Consider the following 21,488-nt stretch of genomic DNA (forward strand, 5'->3'; position numbering starts at 1 on the left):
GTAGTTACTTCTTAGATCTCACACTCAGTTATTGTAAGCCATAGTCTTTACAGGTAAGTGGCATTAGTAGACCATCTACTAGAGAATATCTTGTTAATTATCTACCAGTTCTTAACAAATGAGTCTGAACTGGAGATGGCTATGCATTCAAGAGTACTGGCAGCTCTTCCAGAGTACCAGGGTTTAGTTCCTAGCACCCACATAGTAGCTACCCACTGTAAATGGAGACTGCATTTGCGTTTCCTGGCTGCCCTGACCCAATCACACAGAAACTATATTAATTATAACCGTTTGGCCAATGGCTTAGGCGTGTTTCTAACTAGCTCTTACATCTTAAATTAACCCATTTCTATTAGTCTATGTATCACTATGTAAGGCTCTGGCATCTTTCTCCTTTGGCAGCTACATGGCGTCTCTTCGACTCTGCCTACTCTCTCTATCTGTCTCTGCTCAGATTTCCCACATGGCTTTACTCTGCTAAGCCATTGGCCAAAACAACTCTATTCATTAACCAATAAAAGCAACACATATACAGAAAGACATCCCACATCAACCTACCATCTGTAACTCCATTTTCAGGGAGGTCTCCACAGGCACAAAGAAAATGCAAGCAAAATTTTCGTATAAGACTTAAAAAATTAAATATAAGGCCGGGCGGTGGTGGCGCACGCCTTTAATCCCAGCACTCGGGAGGCAGAGGCAGGCGGATCTCTGTGAGTTCGAGACCAGCCTGGTCTACAAGAGCTAGTTCCAGGACAGGCTCCAAAACCACAGAGAAACCCTGTCTCGAAAAACCAAAAAAAAAAAAAAAAATTAAATATATGATTAAGAAAATAAATGAGTCCTTTGAGCACTATGTGTGTGCACATAAACAATAAATGTAATTAAGAACAAATTCAAGTAAAAATATGAAGCAGTTAAAAAATCGGACTGTTTCTGCATTTATTCTTTCCCATTCTAAACTTTGGGCAGACTTCTCTAGATTAACCAACCCTCAACAGTTTCATTTTGCTAGATTTTTTTTCTCTTTAAATTTTATGTACATGTACACCTATTAATTATCAGACCTTATTCGTTCTATGATTTAGATTGTATTCCTTTTAAAAATTCTCGTACTGTAAAGACTAAAGAAAATTGTAGATGAACTGTAATGTGCCTTTTGACCCTCAGACCTGTTCTCTTTTTTCATTTGTTTGGTAGGGTTTTTGTTTTGTTTTATTTGTTTTTGGTTTTTTGGTTTTTTTAGATAGGGTATTTTAGTAGCTATAGAGCCAGTCCTGGAACTTACTCTATAGACCAGGTTGGCTTCAAACTCACAGAGATCCACCAGCCTGTGCCTCCTGACTGCTGGGATTAAAGGCTTGTGCCACCACCACCCAACTGTCCTTTTTAAAAAATGGCCAAATGAGAAATTTATAGTTTTTCTTTAGTGACTTAGTAAAATGTTACTAGCTTTTAAGTCTCCAGTGTTTCACAATGTCTTATATAAAATTTTACCATATTTTCATTTTATTTCTCAAGTCAATGTTTTCTAAAACTTAGTTGTTTCAGAATGCTTTTAGAGATATACTTCTATGTATATAATGCTTACACTATTAATATAGCTAGGATGAAAGCCTGTCCCTTGTTATCTGTCTGCCAGTCATTACAGGAAGATCTATATAAGTGATGCCAAATTCCGTAAATAGTGAAGTGCTGATTAATAACAAGTCAATGATCAATATATTTAGAGAGAGTTCTTTTATGTATGTATATATTTTTTTCATTTTATTTTGTTTTACAATGGATTCTTGCTATATTGCCCAGGCTGGTCTCAAATTTCTGGACTCCAGCATCCTCTGTGTTAGCTTCCTAAGTTTTGGTACCACAGGCTTGTTACCATGTCCAGCTCTATTTTTAGAAAGCCCATGTGTTGGTCTGTTTTGTCCCAGATAAAGACTTATCACATGTTTACTGGAAATACAAAAACAAATAAACTGTGTTTGTATGTCTGTGGAGAGTGGGTATATTTGTCTTTATTCCTATTCTATATAAATACAATCATTTTTCATTCTTCACAAAAGTTATTTTTCATAATGTTAAATTAACAAATACAAAACCACATTCCTAGGGAAAATCCAGGATTTGATTCCGTCAAGCCTTTGGTCACGTTTTCATTAACTAATCAATGCATTCTTCATCTTCTGTCTGTATCTGTGTGAAAAGTCCCTATTTTGTACGGTTGACACATTAGCACTGTTTTCATAACCAACACTATAACTCATTGCTTAACAAAATTCATCTAATTGTGTTTTCCCATAAAGTACACTACCACTCACTGTGTTTATGAACTCTAGCCAACACCTTAGCATTCTCCTTGAGGAATGTTTTATACACTAGTAGCCTACCTGGAAAGCACAAAGTATAAAGAATAAAACATAATTATAAGACAAAAATTACAAAACGATGCTGAAACTAAAAGGCAGTATAGCCTCTCCCCCACCAGAGGGGGTTGCATACATCAGGTAACCGATTTTTAAATGGAACATATCTTCAGATTATTAAAATGTGTCACAAATTTGACTGGAGGCATATAAGTAATAAATAGGTAATTTCTCATGCATAAACATATGAATGATGAGAATAACTGTGTGCTTTTTAAGGAATCCTGTCTATCTGATTTTGTGGTTTTGTTTTTCTTTCAGACACAGGTAGGACGATTTGCACCTCAGTTCTCTGGATATCAGCAGCAAGACTGCCAAGAACTATTAGCTTTCCTGTTAGATGGATTACATGAGGATTTGAATAGAATTAGGAAAAAACCATATATACAGTTAAAAGATGCTGATGGCAGGCCGGATAAGGTGAGTAAACTCCATGCTATTAATGTCGCCATTGTGAGTTTTCTCAGATCTTAGTGAACTTCTTGCTATTGTTGTCGTCATTGTTACAAACTTTTCTCACACCTCTTAGTGACTTGTGTTCCTTTTCCTTGTAGGTGGTTGCTGAAGAAGCCTGGGAAAACCATTTGAAAAGAAATGATTCTATCATAGTAGATATATTTCATGGCCTTTTCAAATCTACTTTAGTGTGTCCTGAGTGTGCTAAGATCTCAGTAACCTTTGACCCTTTTTGCTACTTGACACTTCCATTGCCCATGAAAAAAGAACGTAGCTTGGAAGTTTATTTAGTTAGAATGGATCCACTTATTAAACCTATGCAAGTAAGTAATGACCTTTTATTTGTTAATTTTACTTAACTAGTGATATGACTAACATAAAACCTGTTGGTTTCTCCAGCACAATCTAATAATAAAGTTTATTGTGTAATAGATTTTATAAGCCAAATCCTCTGGAAGTTATACCTTTTTAGAGTCATGGAAAGTTGAAGGATGTCATAGGAAAAATAAACTTTGAAATTTCTCACATAAAAGACAACCAAGATGTTTGTTTTATAATTTGAGGTATTTGCTTAAAAGATTAATAGCAATATTAATATCTCTATTTTTCTATCAATTTTTAAATTTATGTATATATGTATCTGCTTGCATATATGTCTGTATACCACATGTGTTCTTGGTACTGGTGAGGCCTAAAGAGGACATTGGCTCCCCTAGCCTAGAGTTACAGATTGTTTGTCAACTACCATGTGGGTGCTGGAATGAAACCTACCTTTGTCCCTAAACAGAGTAGATTTGGTTCCTGCTTTATATTGTTTGCTATAAATTCCTAAGTTAGGGTTCTAGCCAGATATCTCAAATTTGTTGGTACATAATAGAAGTAGAACTGTATGAAAGGTGTCCTTTGAACAGAGTTCTCTTGCCATTGATGCTCGAAGTGTTGGAGTTTATTTTACTCTTAGTAAGAATAGTGTCTACGCAGTGTTCTTAAAACTACCAGCTCCTTCTTTCAAAGTGATGGAAGGATTGAGGCACACCTGCACTTGTGTTCAGAGTTGCACCGTTTAGGGCACATGAGGAAATTCTAGATGGAGATACTCAGTATTCGTTAAACTTACATTCTTAAACTGAAGTGAGAGCGCTCGAGTTTTCAGTGACACAGGGAGCGCCAGGAAGTGGGGAATTGGTAGGGAAAGACAGTAAAGGACTATTTTGGTTTAGGGATTTGTTTGTTAATTTTTTAAGACTTGTGTATATTTTGGTACTCACATGAAGTTAAAGTAAATGGAGAAGGAGTTTAGGTGTCAAAAAAGAAAAAAAGCAAAAGATAGCATTCTTAGGTGTTAGGGTCAGGTGTGCATGGGAAGAAAGATCTCTATCTTCCCGTAGTCTCAGAGACAGGACCAAAACGACCTCTGGACTTGAGGTTTGTAAAGGACAGGAAGCCAGACTTTCCTACTTAAAGAGGCTTCAGTTTTCTAGGTGAAGTGTTCTTCAGGGAGTGAAAGGAGAAAGGAAACAAAATGCTAAGAAATGGGGCAGATTTCAAATAGCTACTGCGTGCTGAGCAAGGGAGTGACCCACAGAAGCAACTGGCAACTGTTGAACTGAACTCTGATTTGTAGCCCACCAATGCTGAGGTTTGAGAAGCTCTCTTAGCATATACAAACTCTATGAGAAAGTTAATATCTCTCTGTTGCTGTGGAGACACCATGGCCACGGCAACTCTTTAAAGGAAACAGTCCATTGACACTAGCTTACAGTCCAGAGGTTTATTTAGTCCATTGTCATCATGGCGGAAAGCATGGCAGCATGCAGGCAGACATGGTGCTGGAGAAGGAGCTGAGAGCCCTACATCCAGATCCATAGGCAGCAGGAAGAGAGGCACAATGGGACTGGCTTGGACTTTTGAAACCCATCCCCAGTGACACAACTCCTAATCCTTTCAAATAACATCATTCTCTGATGACTAAGCATTCAAACATATAAGCATATGGGAGTCATTCTTAATTCAAATCACAGTTCAACGAAAATAGAACTGAGCGGTAAAAACATAAAGATTTTGTTGCAGGGTGGTTAAAATAATAAGAGGGTGGAGTCTAGGTGAATGATATCATGACAGTAGAGAGAAAAGCATCCTAAGGACTAGAAATCTGTACAATAATCAAAAAGAGGTAAGAAGTAACCTATTGAGTGTAAGACCCCAGAAACAGCTTTGTGGTGACAGGTCCAGGAGGTGGGCTAAGGTAGGTCTTTGATTCAGTGAACCAGCGTACAGTACAGCTAGGAAGTCCTCGTGATGGACATTATCATCCAGGAGCTGACACTTGAATGTTGAGTATTTTCCCAGTGCCATAGATTCATTACAATTTCTGTTTGTTTTTTAGTACAAAGTTATTGTGCCCAAAATTGGAAATATACTAGATCTTTGTACAGCGTTGTCTGCTTTGTCAGGAGTGCCTGCAGATAAGGTGAGATGTTTCTGAGATTGAAGTATGGAAATCGGGGTTTGGTTCTCAGTATTGTAAAACCAGCTTAATAGACATTTATTTCCTTCTAGATGATCGTCACTGACATATACAATCACAGATTTCACAGGATATTTGCCATGGATGAGAACCTCAGTAGTATTATGGAGCGGGATGACATTTACGTGTAAGTATAATATCCATTTACAGTCTGTTGTTGGGGGGGATAAAAAATTTAAAGAACTAACGTAAAACTTATGGTCATTCCCGCCCTTGTAGGTTTGAAATTAACATCAACAGGACAGAAGACACAGAACATGTGGTTATTCCTGTTTGCCTAAGAGAAAAATTCAGACACTCAAGCTATACCCACCATACTGGCTCTTCACTGTTTGGTCAGCCTTTTCTTATGGCTGTACCACGAAACAACACTGAAGATAAACTCTATAATCTTCTACTCTTGAGAATGTGGTGAGTGCCGAACAAGCTGAACTATGCAAAATAAACATGAGAATAAAATATAAAATAGCTAACGAATGTCGTTGTGCAAGTACTACAGAGTGTTACACACATCTCTGTTACTCTTAGACACCAAACCAAACTGATAGGAAGTTGATGGCAGCCAGGTATAGCAGTGATGAACACCTGTGACCTCAGTCCAGCATGGACCCCGCAGCATGGGCCCCGCAGCATGGGCCCCGCAGCATGGGCGGGGGTTGGATGTGTACTTATAATTTCAGCACTTGATGTGGAGGCCGGAAAATCAAGAATTCTAATCCTGTTTCTTTTATATTGTATATCTGAGGCCATTCTGGACTACATCAAAGAGTGCCTCAACTATCACCCCCAATAATGAAGTAAAAATAAAATCACAATTTAGTCCCTTGACTTGCTCACATAAAATACACAACTGAGATTATTTCAAATCCAGAAACATGAATTCTTAGCTGTTTTACACCAAAAGTTTACTGTTGGAACTTTTAGTTGGCAAATAAATGTAATACAAGAACAAACTAGAAATCATAATAAATGTCAAATGGTCCTTATTTTTAATGCATGTGGATTTAAAAGAATAAGCTTTTGTGGCAGATGGTGAGATAGTACTCCACATACTCTGGTTTTTTTTTTTTTCTTTTATGAATTTTTTTTTTTTTGGCGGGGGGGCGTTGAGACAGAGTTTCTCTGTAGCTTTAGAGCCTGTCCTGGAACTAGCTCTTGTAGACCAGGCTAGCCTCAAACTCACAGAGATCCGCCTGCCTCTGCCTCCCGAGTGCTGGGATTAAAGGCGTGCGCCACCACCGCCCAGCTGATTTTTTTTTTATAGTCTTCAAGTAAATAAGGTATGACGAATACAATTAAAGACCTTTATTTTATCCTTATGGCTGACATTCTTTTTATTTTCTATAAACCAAATCATTATAAATTCATGATCCATTTATGAAAATCACATTGCACAAATATAAAAGTGTTCCTAGCAACAATAGACAGCATGGTAATGAGCATCATTTATAAAATTCTAACTTTTAAGTTCAGAAATGATCTACTGTGCTGTATTTTTAACATATAAAACATGGAAAAACGAGAACTGATGAGATGATTCAGTAGGTAAGGATGCTTGCCATCATGCCCAAAAACCTAAATTCAATCCCTGAAGCCCATGAGGTAGAAGGAAAGAGCCAGAAGCTACAAGTTTGTCCTCTAATCTATATCTGCACACAGATAAACAAAAATGTAATTAAATTAAAAAAAAAATTGAAAAGAACATGCAACCGGGTGTAGTGGCACATTCCTTTAATTCCAGAACTGAGGAGGCAGAGACAGGAGAGCTAGTTCAGGGCCAGCCTGGTCTACATAGAGAGTTCCAAGCCGACTGCAGGTACACAGTGATACTCTTTCTCAAAAACAACAGCAGTAAAAAGCAAAAATTCTAGAAGTAAATCACTTTGTTATATTAAAAGCAACCCAGATATAAATTATTATCCAGCTTTACTATATGAGTGCTAAGTTAGAGTTTGAATTAAAATTGTTTATTAAGTAAAATGGAAAGTTAATTTTACAAGCTTATTGGCTGCCTGATTTTACTGCAGCCGGTATGTGAAGATGTCTACTGAAACCGAGGAAACTGATGGACCCCTGCGTTGCTGTGAGGACCAGAATATTAATGGGAATGGCCCAAATGGCATACATGAAGAGGGCTCACCAAGTAAGACTTTCTTGTCATATTCTAAACACTTCTGACCTAGACAATATTGCCCCAAAGAAAAGGTTGAGATCTGAATTAATAAGCTAAAACACAAGAGTCGATATGGAAAAGTAATACCTACTTTGAAATGTAATGTATGGCTAATGTAAAGACTCTTATCTAAACGCTAAGGTGAGATGGAGACGGATGAACCAGATGACGAGTCCAGCCAGGATCAAGAGCTCCCTTCCGAGAACGACAACAGTCAGTCTGAAGATTCGGTTGGGGGTGACAACGACTCTGAGAACGGACTGTGTGCTGAAGAAACTTGCAAAGGTCAACTCACGGGACACAAAAAGCGACTGTTTACATTCCAGTTCATCAATTTAGGCAACACTGATATCAACTACATCAAAGATGACACCAGACATATAAGATTTGATGATAGGCAGCTTCGGCTAGATGGTGAGTGTCTGTGAGAAATAGTTTGAACACTGAACTTCAGCATAACAAAGTATTTTTAGGTGTAGACATGAAATTTAGACCTGTCATGAAAATAAATACTTGTCTATAAGGAATAAAAGCCTTAATGTCTTCATATAATAAATGATACTAAAATGAGGTTACTGTATGTATGTTTTAGCTTTCTATTATTTTTTTAATGCTGAGATTATTCAATGACTTGGAAATAGCTGTTAGTGTTTGCCCTGATCACCTAGTGCAAGTAGAAAATAGTCCTTTAAAGAAATTGCTCTTTCTTTTCTGTAGTATATATGTTGGCATTGAGATTTTATTTATTTTAAAACTAAAGCTTACAGCATTTTTCATGAAAAAATATTTTTCCACCTTAGAAAGATCTTTTCTGGCTTTGGACTGGGATCCTGATTTGAAAAAGAGATACTTTGATGAGAATGCTGCCGAGGTGAGCCCTCGTTCCTTCCGGGCCGTCTTTGCCTTTTTCGCATGACTGTTGAGAGCTGGCCTTACTTTTCTCTTTGCATGACTGTTGAGAGCTGGCCTTACTTTTCTCTTTGCATGACTGTTGAGAGCTGGCCTTACTTTTCTCTTTGCATGACTGTTAAGAGCTGGCCTTACTTTTCTCTTTGCGTGACTGTTGACAGCTGGCCTTACTTTTCTCTTTGCGTGACTGTTGACAGCTGGCCCTTACTCCTCTCTTCTCCCTTGCTTCTACAAATATGTTTATTTTTAACCATTAAAAAAAAGGAAATCATGAACCTGTTTACTTTTTAAGGCAAAAAGTTGGTTTTAAACATGCTTTCTGTGTGCTTATTTGTTCATAAGCTGGTATATTTTCAGTATTCTTAGTAAGATAAGTCACCAAATGCTTGAGTTCTGTTTCGTTTGTTCTCTGAACTCGAGAAATGCTTCTCTTTAGGATTTTGAAAAACATGAAAGTGTGGAATATAAACCTCCAAAAAAACCCTTCGTGAAATTGAAAGACTGCATTGAGCTCTTTACAACAAAAGAAAAACTCGGTGCTGAAGACCCCTGGTGAGAAAAGACGTTAGATGGTTGTGTCTAGTTCCTTTTCTTTAAAGATTTACTCTGGTCATGTTGGCAAAATATTAAATAAGCTTCCTTAAATTTTTAGTAAGATCATTAGATAGTAAGTTCTAGTCTAAAGAGGAGTGCTGATACCCCTTTTAAAGTATTACAATGGTTACCTTTGCTCTCATGACTGCCTTTTCTTTAATAACCACTTTCATCATTTCTTTGAGTATTTATCTATATATTTATAATGATTAAGCTTATCTGAAAAATGTATGAGGTAAAAATAACGAGGGATTGTTTTCATGTTCACATATATTAAGTGTACAGTAATTACTCACTGATAAAATGTAAAACTTAGTAAACATTGATTTTTGATTTGTAGTTTTCATTAATACAGATCTTTTGTTTGTGCTTCTGTCAAGCTTTATTACTTTTTTCTTCTCTATAGGTATTGTCCAAATTGTAAAGAACATCAGCAAGCCACAAAGAAGTTAGATTTATGGTCCTTGCCTCCAGTACTTGTGGTGCATCTCAAACGATTTTCCTATAGTCGATACATGAGAGACAAGTTAGATACGTTAGTTGATTTTCCCATCAGGTAAGTTTAAACTGTATTCAGTAAGCATTGGATCTTCTTTTTTCAAACTGATGTGATGATAGTCCTGTTTTATCGTAGTAAATGTCAGATATAATCGGACCAGTTTAAGCCTTGAAGCTTCAACTAGTTCTAATAATTTGTCAGGATCGCTATTTCACAATTTGTTGTGACTGTATTCATTGGAAACAAGCGCCCCCACAGACCTTCTGTCTCTACATGTTGACCAGTTTCGACTGAAAGTGATCTCCTTCTGCAGCAAAAGATGCTTCTTTGTTGAGGGTGGGAGCCACACCCATCTGTGGAGAGCACAGTTAGCGAGTGTACGTGCTGAGGAAAGCGGCAGCAGTGGGCTCTCCAGGCTGTTAGCTCTTGAGTGTTCATGAAGAAGTTGCTTTTCACTTTTCATCTTGAAAAAATGCTGGCACACTATAAATTAAATGTGTTAGCATGAAGACATTAATCAGAATAACATTTATTGTCAAGTTATCACTTTGAGACAAGGATTTCCAAACACTCAAATCTCAGTATATAATTTGCTTGGTAGGTTATCTCTAGGTAATTTCTTGTATGAGGGGTGTCTGCGTGTGTGAGATGCTGTATTAATGATTGTGTGTGTATGTGCATATGTGAGAGTCAGTACTAACAGAAGACACTAGAATTTATTGTTTTAAAAGAAAAAGATTTTCATTAGTTCTAACGAAAGCATAACTTAACTGAATTCTTTCTTAACAGTGACTTGGATATGTCAGAATTTCTAATTAATCCAAACGCAGGCCCTTGCCGCTATAACTTGATTGCTGTTTCCAACCACTATGGAGGGATGGGAGGTGGACATTGTAAGTTGTTTTATCATTTTTCCCATCTGTAGTTTTTCCTGTAAGATAGTTCATACTTTTTAAAGTAAATAAAATGTCAGGTGTATCTTGCATGTAATCATTGTTCAATACCTTGTAAATGAATGAATCAGTTTTATTTTAAAACCCAGTTCTAAAGGAATTAATTAATCCTCCTCAACTGAAAGCCCAGGTCTGTTCAGGTGCTTCCCTCCCCATTCTTCATTCTCTTCCTGCTAACATATCTGTGCTGTGTTCTTGTAGACTATGCACATGTGTTAACATAAGCAATGATTTTAATAACTTTCTAATGATTTTTAGTAACTTTCCTGAGACTTTAGACTTAATCTTGTCGGTGCATGCCTGTTTATTCTGTTGCTTTGACCACTGGTGATTTAAATTGGTTCCACTGTATCTTGCCACTTAAATCACATTTAACTCCTTACTACTCTAAGACTGTGAAATGTCACTTTTGATGATGTTAGCTGTGGATTCCTTTGAACTACCCAGAAGGGACATTCTTAACAAAAGTGCCAGATCGTCCTTCAGGTTGACTGTGGCAGATTTTCATTCTTGAATTTGTCTTTTTGTCATTTTTAATGCAAAGTTGACTCATAAGGACTGTTAACAATTTCATTCATGAGTCTTTTATTATTATTATTTCATTTTGATCGAACTTATGGTTATAAATAAGCTAGATTGGATTTTTTATTTCCTGCAATCATCAGAACAATGTGGGGAGTAATTATCCATCAGGCATACTAGAATTCTCTGTCAAACTATGGACTTTACCCCATAAAATTTTCTACTTATGTCACTGTTGGACTATTATAATATTACTGGGCAGTTTTCTTTTTCTTATTTGTATATTTGAACATTTTTCCATTTCTCTAAAAGTATATTCATTTCACCCAAATTCCAATTTATTTGAGACTATTTATAGTTACTGTCAGGCTATATTTTTTTATTGTTTTCTCACCATGACTTTTTAATAATCCTCCCTAAAGACTTATCTTGCTACTATTTTCAAAGACTTATTTATTATTTATTTAATCTGAGATTATATATTTTCTTTAAGACTGAGAATATGTTTTTTCTGTAAGTGCATTGTCTATACTGTAGTTGTCTTGAGTTCAGGTAGCAAACTCACCACACACAGCAGACTTCCCTCAAATGAGTTCAGCAGGTTTAAGAAGGTAGACAGAACAAAGTCATAATACTGTTGAGTTGGTGGATCCTCGAAAGAGTACCGAACGAGGACATGCACAGCTCTTCAGTACTGAGTCCTAGTGGGTGGAAGGAGGAGCAGAAGACAGGTTTGAGGGATGCACAGAGGAAGCTCATTAAAGCCAGCGCAAGTGAATGACCTTGTTGACAAGTGCTCTGTCAGCACACAGGAGTTTTAAGTAGATGGTCTGTACAGATAATGAAGTCGCTGTATTTTTTATCTTTCTCTTGTTCTGTCGTTAAAGACAGAAGAAATTCTAATGTGTAAAAAGTACAGATTAAGTAGAGTTCTTAGAAAAGAAAATATCATAGAAAACTTAAATAAATAGAAATTCTCGATGCAGAAGCAGTCTTGGTTTTAAGTTCTAGCTCTGCTGCATATCAGCTACAGTGCCTTAACAAAGTCTGCTTCTGGAAGCCTTGGTCTCTCTATTTCCAGTGTGAAGAGTAATGGGAACACCTTAGTGTGGGCACAGTACATAGCACTGCTCCTGGTCACATAGTTACTGCAGCATGGTAATTACCATTAGCTGTCATCAGGTTTTGTCCTGTTAATTAAAAAAAAATAATGCTATTTTTCCTCTTCTGAAAAAAATCACAAGTTTCATCTTAGGAAAAAAGTATGTCTTAGCCTTTCAATTGCTAGAAACTATTCTAAAAGCCTTTGTCAAATAAAGTGAATATATATTATGCCTGATATAGATGATTATCATGTCATTTAGTAGATATTTCTTATGTAGGTGATTATAGAGTTTTGAGAATTCCCCCCCAAAGCCATAGATACTCCAGTCATAGAAGTAATTATATTTTTTCATTAGATACTGCTTTTGCAAAAAATAAAGATGATGGAAAGTGGTACTATTTTGATGACAGTAGTGTCTCCACTGCGTCTGAAGACCAAATTGTGGTAAGTATGCCTTTACTTTCTGAGCTCATGGGCCAGCAGCTTACAGGGTAATACAAATTTAACAGATGCCAGCCTGCTCTACAGAGTTCCAGGACAACCAGGGCTACACAGAGAAACCCTGTCTCAAAAACAGGAAAGAAAAAGGGCCCTTTGGAACACTAGTCCACACTCCAGCAGCTGCTCTGACTAAAGGCTCATGTGCTGATTTCAGTATGTAGAAGATGGTTGGTTGGAAATTTATCTTCAGAATTTTCTCTTTATCAGAACCATAAGTTGTAGTGTGAAAATTTGTCTTGTCATTTTCAGATGAAACAAGTTTCTGATGGGAACTTGTTTTCATCTGGAGAAGTCGGCACAGCTCTGGGCTACTGAGACACTGGCTGCTGGTGGTCAGGCTTTTAGACACATGAGGATGCACAGGATTTATAGATTTTTAAAAGGCCGGCTCTGCTGCAGCTGTCACTCTGCATCTTCTCGTTAGTAGAAGAGTGAGGGGGTTCTCTCTGCACAATAGTGTTTGTTTTGTTTCACAACAGAGTACATTTTTATTTCCAAATATTAATTGATGAAAGAAGATTATAGTGTGGTTTTTTTTTTAAAGAAAAAAAAACTGAGTCGTTCCATAGAAGCTTGTTTTTCTCTAAGCTGCACTTATTAGTTACAATATTAAGAGTAAGAGATCTAAGGGAGCGGGAGAGAGGAATCAGAAGTCTCTCTTCTCTGACTGCTCTTCCAGAGGACGCAGGTTCCATTCCCAGCAGCCGACACAACCATAACTCCTGTTGCAGGAGATCTGTTGCCCTCTTGGCCTCCACAACACCAGACCTGCACATGCTACACAGACGTATATCCCGACAGAACACCTAGACACATAAAATTTTAGAAGTTTGGTTTTTTATTTGTTTGTTTGTTTTTGGTTAAAGAGAAAAGTAGCAGTATTTTCTTGTGGTATTTTCTGTATAGGTCTCAGTTGATGTTAGAAACACTGACTCCTTTGTTCCCAGATTAAATACTACTTAGAATAGACATTAGGTTTTAGTTTATGTTTTTTTATTGTTGTTCATTTGTTTATTTCAAGAGTTCAGCTTCTTAGAGCAAATTAGTAAACTTCTGAGCCCATTTATTGGTGTTGATGTAATCTGTCATTTTATATATAGGTCCAAAATAACTTTTTGTATCTTTTCCTTTCTCTTTCATCCCCATGTGCGTTTATGTGTATGTTATGCAGTCTTATAGCTTGTATGTGTTCTGAGAACATGTTCATAAGCAGTGTTGCTATTGTACCAATACCAAAGAATGTTCTTACACAAACCTCTATGGTATATCTTTCTGCATACCTAGGCAATATTATATATAGCTTATGAGATGACATCTGTAACAAAGACATGCTTGAATCCTATATTATTTTTAGAAATAGTTATATGTGTCTATTTTTTCTAATATTTCAGCCCAAACATCCTAAAATGAACTGCCCTAATACTGCCTTCAAATAAAAATTTATCTTGCTTATAAAACAGTTTTGGAACTGGAGGCCATGAGTTTGATTCCACACACAATCCTGTATTCCCAGAACCCAGACAGTGGAGGCAAGAACATCAGGATCTCAGGGACATTCTTTGTGATATAATGAGTTTGAAACAAGCCTAACCTATGTTGAGACTAACCCCAAAAAATAAAACGTGGATTTGATGCTGCTATATATTTTAACCGAGATTCTTCATTTAGTCAACTAGAATCTGAATACCTTTGTGTATGTGTCCAGGATGGCATAGTGAGAACTCCATTCTAAAGAGCTGTGTGTATTTTGCTCTCTCTATCCCTGACCAGCCGGGAACGGAAGATTAACATCATAACATGACAATTACTTTTAAGTATGTGTCTGAGAAACAGAAAGGGGACTGCTGTGCTTGAGCAAACAAGAGTATAGAAGCCTGTGTCGCCAAGGTGCCGTGTGACCTGACTCTGCTAGTATAGATAAGTGTAAATTACATAGGCTCATCACAGGTGTTCTAGACAAGGAGGAGTGGCAAAGTGTGGCATTTTGACGGAACAGAAAATCACTTGACATAACTGAAAAGGAAAGTTTATATAGGGTTTTTGGGAAGAAATCAGAAATCAGGCAGTGAAATGAGACAAAATCAGATTAGTGCTCAGGTAAAGAAAACTGACATCCTAGATGTTAAACTCTGGGCAGCTAGGTAATGGATTGGTAAGTCATCCGACATCACTGTGTGCGTGTGCACTTCTCTCAGAGAACAGTAAACAAGGGAGATTGAAGGAACCGAGTAAAAGAGCAGAAAGGCTATCCAGCAGGCTGACGGGTCACTTCAGCACTTAAAATAATCTGGACATGAAGAAGATGAGCTTGTGAAATAGTTACTGGATGGAATTGGTAAAACCTGACTGGAGTTGCTTATGAAGATGAGAAATGCAAGATTTACCAAAACTGGAAGAAAGTTTGCCAGTGACATTTGGAGTGCATGATACCTAGTTGTGGGAATGTTCTTGTAGTGGGGTGCTAATACTTAACTCAAGTTCAGGGTGAGAAGTAGATTCTCTCCTAAGCCAGGGTCTCACTGTGTAGTCCAGGCTGGCCTCGGCCTCATGATAGTCCTACTGTCTGGGTGCTAGGATGCCTAATGCGGGAATCAGATTGAGAAAGATGGGTTCTGAGGGTAGGATATGGTGTTTTAAAGGACTTAGTGAGGGAACTGGCAGAGAGTGGGCTCAAGGAGAAGTGGTGTCACCGAAGATGTAGGTTACTGAACAGAAGACACGGTGAGATGTTAATGCTCCTGAGAGATGGAGCAGTATTACTTTGAAAGGTCACTAGTTGACTAAGACATTGTCACCCCGCGGAAAGCCGTTCCATTAGGATGCTTAGGACTGTTGGTGAGATGGTGGCCACTCCACCAGCCCAAGGAGAAGAAGAGAGGGATTGTGGGGAATGGAGAATGGAAGTTTTCTTGGGAGTGGTTTTTGATGCAGAAAAACTTAAAAGTATTGATTAAGCCGGAGAGAGATGTCTGGCATAGTACATAAGGAATCAGAGGGATTGACCAGCTCTGGTGGCACATGTCTGTGATCTTAGCATTTCAGAGACTCAGGCAGGGGGATTACAAGTTCAGAGCATCTTGCACTATGTTACAAGTTCCAGCTCAGCCTGGACTATCTTTTGTTGTTGTTAGCTTACAGAATATTAGGTTTCATTATGACATTTCATGCACATTTTTTTGTTGATTTCTTTTCCTCCCCTTTTCCCTTGCACCCGTCAACCCCCACAGCCTCTTGACCACTTGTGTGTCATGTGTTCTTTCATGCACTCCTTTTCCTCAAAACCTCTTGTTCCTTTCTCGTGGTTTGCTATGATTTCATTGCCTGTACCCACTCTCAAAACCACTTAAATACACACATATGTTAAATACGTGCGTACATACATACATACATACATACATAAAAATACATGTGTGCCTAAAATATTAAATACATACATGCATAAAACATTGAAAAGTTGAAATTTGCTTATGAGAAAATATGATTTTTGTATTTTTGAGCCTAAGTCATCCCACTAGATCATTTATTTTCCTGAAAATGTATTATTTCATTTTTCTTGACTGTTAAATAAAATCCCATGTGTATGTATTTTTTATATATATACACACACAGATACATATACACATACATCTTATTTTCAGCATCCAGTCATCTGTTAATAAATATATAGACTGGTTGTGATTCACTGTTGTGTGAATGTAGCAGCAATATAAAGGGCTGTGTGTACTAGTTCACACTCCCACCAGCAGTTAATGAAGGTCTGCTTTCCCTACGTCCTCAAGAGCACCTATCATTTGTTTCTTGATCTTAGCCACGCTGATTGCAGTGAGATGGACACTCTGAATTTGCATTTTCTTATGGCTAAACACGATTAATATTTTTTAAACTATTGGCTATTTGAGTTTAAGAACTGTATATTTAGCTGGGCGGTGGTGGCGCACGCCTTTAATCCCAGCACTTGGGAGGCAGAGGCAGGCGGATCTCTATGAGTTCGAGACCAGCCTGGTCTACAAGAGCTAGTTCCAGGACAGGCTCCAAAACCACAGAGAAACTCTGTCTTGAAAAACCAAAAAAAAAAAAAAAAAAAAAAAAAAAAAAAGAACTGTATATTTCATTGGCTCCATTTTTGATTGGGAGGGTGTTTAATCTTTTTAGTTCTTTATATATTTAATGTAGATTTAACTGTCTGAGATGTAGCTAGCATCTCAGATTTTTCTGTCATTATGTGGACTGTCAATTTACTTTGCTGATTGTTTCATTTGCTCGGCAGAAATATTTTAATTTCCTGTAAATTCATATATTCAGCCTGACTTTTTTTTTTTATGATATAAGAGCAAGAAAGATGACTCAGTGGTTAAGAGCCTGATTTTGATTCCCAGCACCCACATGGAAGTTCACGACTGTCTCTAACTCTGGTTCCAGGGGATCCAGTGTTCTCTTCTGACTTCTTCACGCATTGGGTTTCTAAGTGATGTTCAGACATACATGCAGACAAAAACTAATACAAATTTTTAGAAATTAATAAATTTTAAAATCTGTAGTTATGGTTGATGGAAAATATTCTTTTAAGATAATTTTTTCAAGCTGGGAGTTGTAGCTGCACACCTAGTCCCAGCTCTCAGGAGGCAGAGGCAGGTGGATCTCTGGGTTCTGCAGAGCTACTAGGTCTACAGAATGAGTTCCAGGACAGCCAGGGCTACACAAGGAAAATGTGTCTCTCAAAAAGGAAAAACTTTTATTCTCTTGTCTTTCTTCCTCTCTTCTCCTTTTTTAATCCTTAGTCATCTTCTTATGCTTTCATGTCGTTTTTTAAAAATTAGTATTTTCCTGATAAATACTGGGTACAATGTTCAACATTTTCATCCATGAGGGAAATGTTAATACAGTAAGAGGACATTGCGCTGGAGGTCAAGGCTGAGCTGAAACATGTAGTCTTGGCTAGAAAGACACGTTAAAAGAAAGCAAAACAATTGTATTTCATATTATAGTGAATAAGTTCATCGTGTTTCAGCTGTATATATTTCTTAGTCCAATTTATATTGAATGAAAATACTTATTTTTAAGTATAGAAATAATTACATTTAGCCAATTTTATAAAGTTCCATTTGGTCATGCATAGTTTTTCTGTTTTATTTTTTGTCACTAAAATTGGTTGTTAGCTAAAAATCCATACTGTATCAAATATGATCTTTGTGTGTTGACATCCTTTGCTTGTTTGACAGTCCAAAGCAGCATACGTACTCTTCTACCAGAGACAAGACACTTTCAGCGGAACTGGCTTCTTCCCTCTTGACCGAGAAACTAAAGGTGCTTCAGCTGCCACAGGTATCCCCCTGGAAAGTGATGAAGACAGCAATGATAATGACAATGACATAGAAAATGAAAACTGTATGCACACTAATTAATGAAAGTCCGAGAAGCCATAAAGAGAGACTTTCCTGCTGGTGGTGTCTATGGAAATGAAGTGATCCACCACATTAAAACAGAGTCTGAGATGAGGCGTTTCAGATAACCGAATGTAAATCCTTTATCAGATTTTAACTTGTGCAGTACTTGAAGTGAAACACAATGAAAACTTTAACAGAAATTGTCTCTGAATACATCTACGGTCTTGTATTTACAAGCTAAATATATATAGGAAATCACAAATAAATCCCTTTTAAGTTTGCTGCTGTTTTGACGAATTATGTTTTCTTTAATTTTTTTGGATGTGACTTAATTGATGACAAATGTTAAATTTGTGGATGTTGGTCATTAATTTTGCTCTAATAATACTGCAAGAAAACTATGGCTGAACTTAGTTCTTGGGTAATGTAGTTGGTGTGTGTCAGGCTGCTGTCTGCACCACTCCGGTACTCCGATGCAGTGTCCGTGCGGCACACTTACTGCAGTGTGTCTTTGGAAAGCCAGATTTTCAAATCTGTCCCTAGTAATCAATGTGGGTCTGTTTTGTTTTTTTTTTTTTTTAATCGTAACATGAGAAATAATCTTGGCATAATTTCCTTTTGTTGTATCATTAAAATACAAAGCATTGCATTTACCTCACTGTGGGAGCAGGCTCTAGATTTCACAGTCCATCACAAGTCATTTTTCAGCCACATGTAAGTATTTTTCACTACGATTGGAATCTGTTCTTCAAAATTTCAGATTTGTTTTGGTTTTAAATGCTTATCTCTCATCCACTGTTGGTCCAAATTCAGTTTTTTGCTATCTGTTGTTCTCTGCCCCGTTTTTGGTGATTTAGCCCAACTCTTTAGCTCTCCCAGACTGTAACGTAAGGACAGACTGAGTAGTATTCTGTATCTGAAGTAAAAGTGGCATCAGTCTTAGGTGAGGGAACTTTGTCCATGTACTAGCCTTTGACTCCTGATAACTTGGCTCTAGAGGTAGGTCTGTTCACTTTCTCTGTGTGTTCCTGATGGAAATCACCATAGCCTTACAGCTTTCTCAGAAGGGCACGTGTATAAGAGAGAGGGCGTTTGCATGTTCCCAGAGTCAGACCTGTGCAGCATAGGAAGCTACAAACCTTGGGTTTTCTTTTAGTTTCTTACATTCAAGGATCCAGGATGCCAAATACATATGTGAGCATTTGAAACATTTTCATTTACTGCTTTCTTTCCCTATGATCCAGTTGAAAGAATGTATCATTGATTGGCATACATACTGCCTTTAATAGGAAACTAAACGCTGGGGCACTTTTCACGTATGACTACCTGAGAAACCGCTTCGTGTCCCACTGTTATTAAAGCAAAAAGTATAGTGTTCTTCACTTGAACTAATCAAATACAATAGATTATAAATTGTGTATTGTAAATAAAAGTTCACTCTGTGAGTGCACATTTTGGTAAATTATTTATTTATGTTAGCATTTTAAAAGAAAAGGGAGAAAAGTGCATTTGACCAGGATAAGTAAGGTATGTTGATCATGGCTTTGCTTTATATCTTGATATTAAAGCGGGTTTTTCATCCTGGTCTTTTAAAAGCTGCTTTGGGTGTTTATTTTTTTCTTTTCTTTCTTTTTTTTGTTTTTTTTTTTTCTTTTCTTTGTTCTTTTTTTATGTAAACTAACCTCCTGCATGACAGAGGTTAATATTTTGTCAGCACTTGGGTTCACTTGAGTTTACATTTGAAATGTGCATGTTTATTTATACAGATTTCAATAAAGCTGTTGAAGGCCTTATTTAGTCTTTTATTTCTTACCCTGGAACCGTTAAAGTCAATTCCCTGTTCTCTGCATAGATGTCTTTACAGTACATTGCAGTTAGTACAAGGTACAGAGTGAGTCACCTCCTACCAGGATGTTTTAGACTTGGGCTGTTTTTGTCTGTTTTAATGCACATATTCAATGAGCAAGCTGCATAGCCTTCTGCCTGCCTTTTGAGCATGCATTCATTCTGCCCATGAGCTATTTCTTTCTTTCTTTTGTTCTTTTTCCTTTTTTTCTCTCCCTCTCTCTTTTTCTCTCGGTTTTTTTGTAAGTTGTAGAAGTCATTGTTAACCTCATATACCTAGATTATAGTCTCCATCCTGATTTTCCAAAGAGACTAGTTTCTTTTGTTTATTTACTTGGTGATTCATTTGTTTAGTTTTTGAGTGGATCTGAAACTGGCCTATATCCCAGGCCAGGTTCCAAGTCTTTGATCTTCCTGCCTAGGCCTCTCAAGTACTGGGATTACAGATGGACAACACCATCCCCCTGACTAAGACCACATCCTTTTAATGCCTGCCATTAATTTCCTTCCTACTGAAAAGAAAAATTTTAAATCAAGAGTGCTGTCAGTGCTGTTGAATCTGAAATGATAGCTTCATTTACAAAAATAAGCTTTGTAGCATAAAAAGAATTAAAAGAAGATATTCATATGGTAATACAGGGTAGTAGGAATATATTTAGATTAGAATTCTATTTCTAACTTGCCTGTTAGTAATCATGACTTTGAGCTTAATCTTTTTAGTCTGTTTCTTCACCTATACAATAATAATGACAATAATAGCCTTTGTTTATTGAGAGGCTTCCTCTAAACCAGCCACTGTATTCAAGCCTTTATGTGCATCAGCACATTGTGTCCCACAAAAGCTGTGTGGTAGGAGCGGTCATCATCCTCACCTCCCATACATATGTTGTAGGCAAAGTCCTCATTTCACAGTTCCTATGTCAGCATTCAGCCCTCAAAGCATGCCGCCTCCTATGTCACAGTGGCGCGCGCAGCCTCATCGCTGTGTCACCGTGGTATATACCCGCCTCGCTGTATTACAGTGACATGCGCCAGCTCGCTGTGTCACCGTGGTACATACCCGCCTCACTGTGTCACAGTGGCGCACAGCCTCACTGTGTCACAGTGCCTTTCTCACCAGAGAACTCCAGTGAGATAATCTTGTCTTCCATCAGGAAGAGTTTCATGAGCAAGGTGGTACTTGTTACTGATCTCTCTATCTGCATGGGAAGTGGCGCTAGATCATTTTGCCTCCCAAAACCCCTTCTTCTCCTCTAGTTAGAAGAGTATCATTTGGTATACTTAACTTTTCTTTCCAAAATGAACTTTATCAACTTATTTACATTATTGACTATTTTGATTAAATGTTAAATATTCTGTGATATAGAACGTAAACCATTTCACCAAATCCAATCCTGAATGTCAAGTCCTTTTTTTTAAACTTCACCTGTAATTTTTTTATTATGTCTCATTTGGGAAGGAGAGTGCTTGTGCGTGTGTCATGGCGCATGTGTGGAGGTCAGAGGACAGCCTGAGCAGAACTACGTTCTCTTCTCTACCATGTGGCTCCCCAAGATGGACGGAAGTGCCTTTACCTGCTGAGCCGCCTCACCTTAGT

General features: G+C 37.4%; 1 protein-coding gene across 2 annotated transcripts in view; it reads left to right on the forward strand.

Annotated features, from left to right (window-relative positions):
• Positions 1-19,839, forward strand: part of Usp15 (ubiquitin specific peptidase 15) — a 92,011-nt gene extending 72,172 nt beyond the window's left edge. For both annotated transcript variants that reach the window (XM_057757530.1, XM_057757531.1), the window contains 13 exons: positions 2,685-2,843; positions 2,978-3,202; positions 5,266-5,349; positions 5,439-5,533; positions 5,626-5,817; positions 7,434-7,549; positions 7,721-7,993; positions 8,380-8,450; positions 8,925-9,040; positions 9,489-9,638; positions 10,371-10,474; positions 12,517-12,605; positions 17,882-19,839. In XM_057757530.1, coding sequence (XP_057613513.1) covers positions 2,685-2,843; positions 2,978-3,202; positions 5,266-5,349; positions 5,439-5,533; positions 5,626-5,817; positions 7,434-7,549; positions 7,721-7,993; positions 8,380-8,450; positions 8,925-9,040; positions 9,489-9,638; positions 10,371-10,474; positions 12,517-12,605; positions 17,882-18,064 — 1,857 coding nt within the window. In that variant the 3' untranslated portion in view covers positions 18,065-19,839. The remainder of the gene's footprint in view (positions 1-2,684; positions 2,844-2,977; positions 3,203-5,265; positions 5,350-5,438; positions 5,534-5,625; positions 5,818-7,433; positions 7,550-7,720; positions 7,994-8,379; positions 8,451-8,924; positions 9,041-9,488; positions 9,639-10,370; positions 10,475-12,516; positions 12,606-17,881) is intronic.
• Positions 19,840-21,488: the final 1,649 nt, after the last annotated feature.

The sequence above is a fragment of the Chionomys nivalis genome, chromosome 25 (assembly GCF_950005125.1).
Source record: "Chionomys nivalis chromosome 25, mChiNiv1.1, whole genome shotgun sequence".
NCBI lineage: Eukaryota > Metazoa > Chordata > Mammalia > Rodentia > Cricetidae > Chionomys > Chionomys nivalis.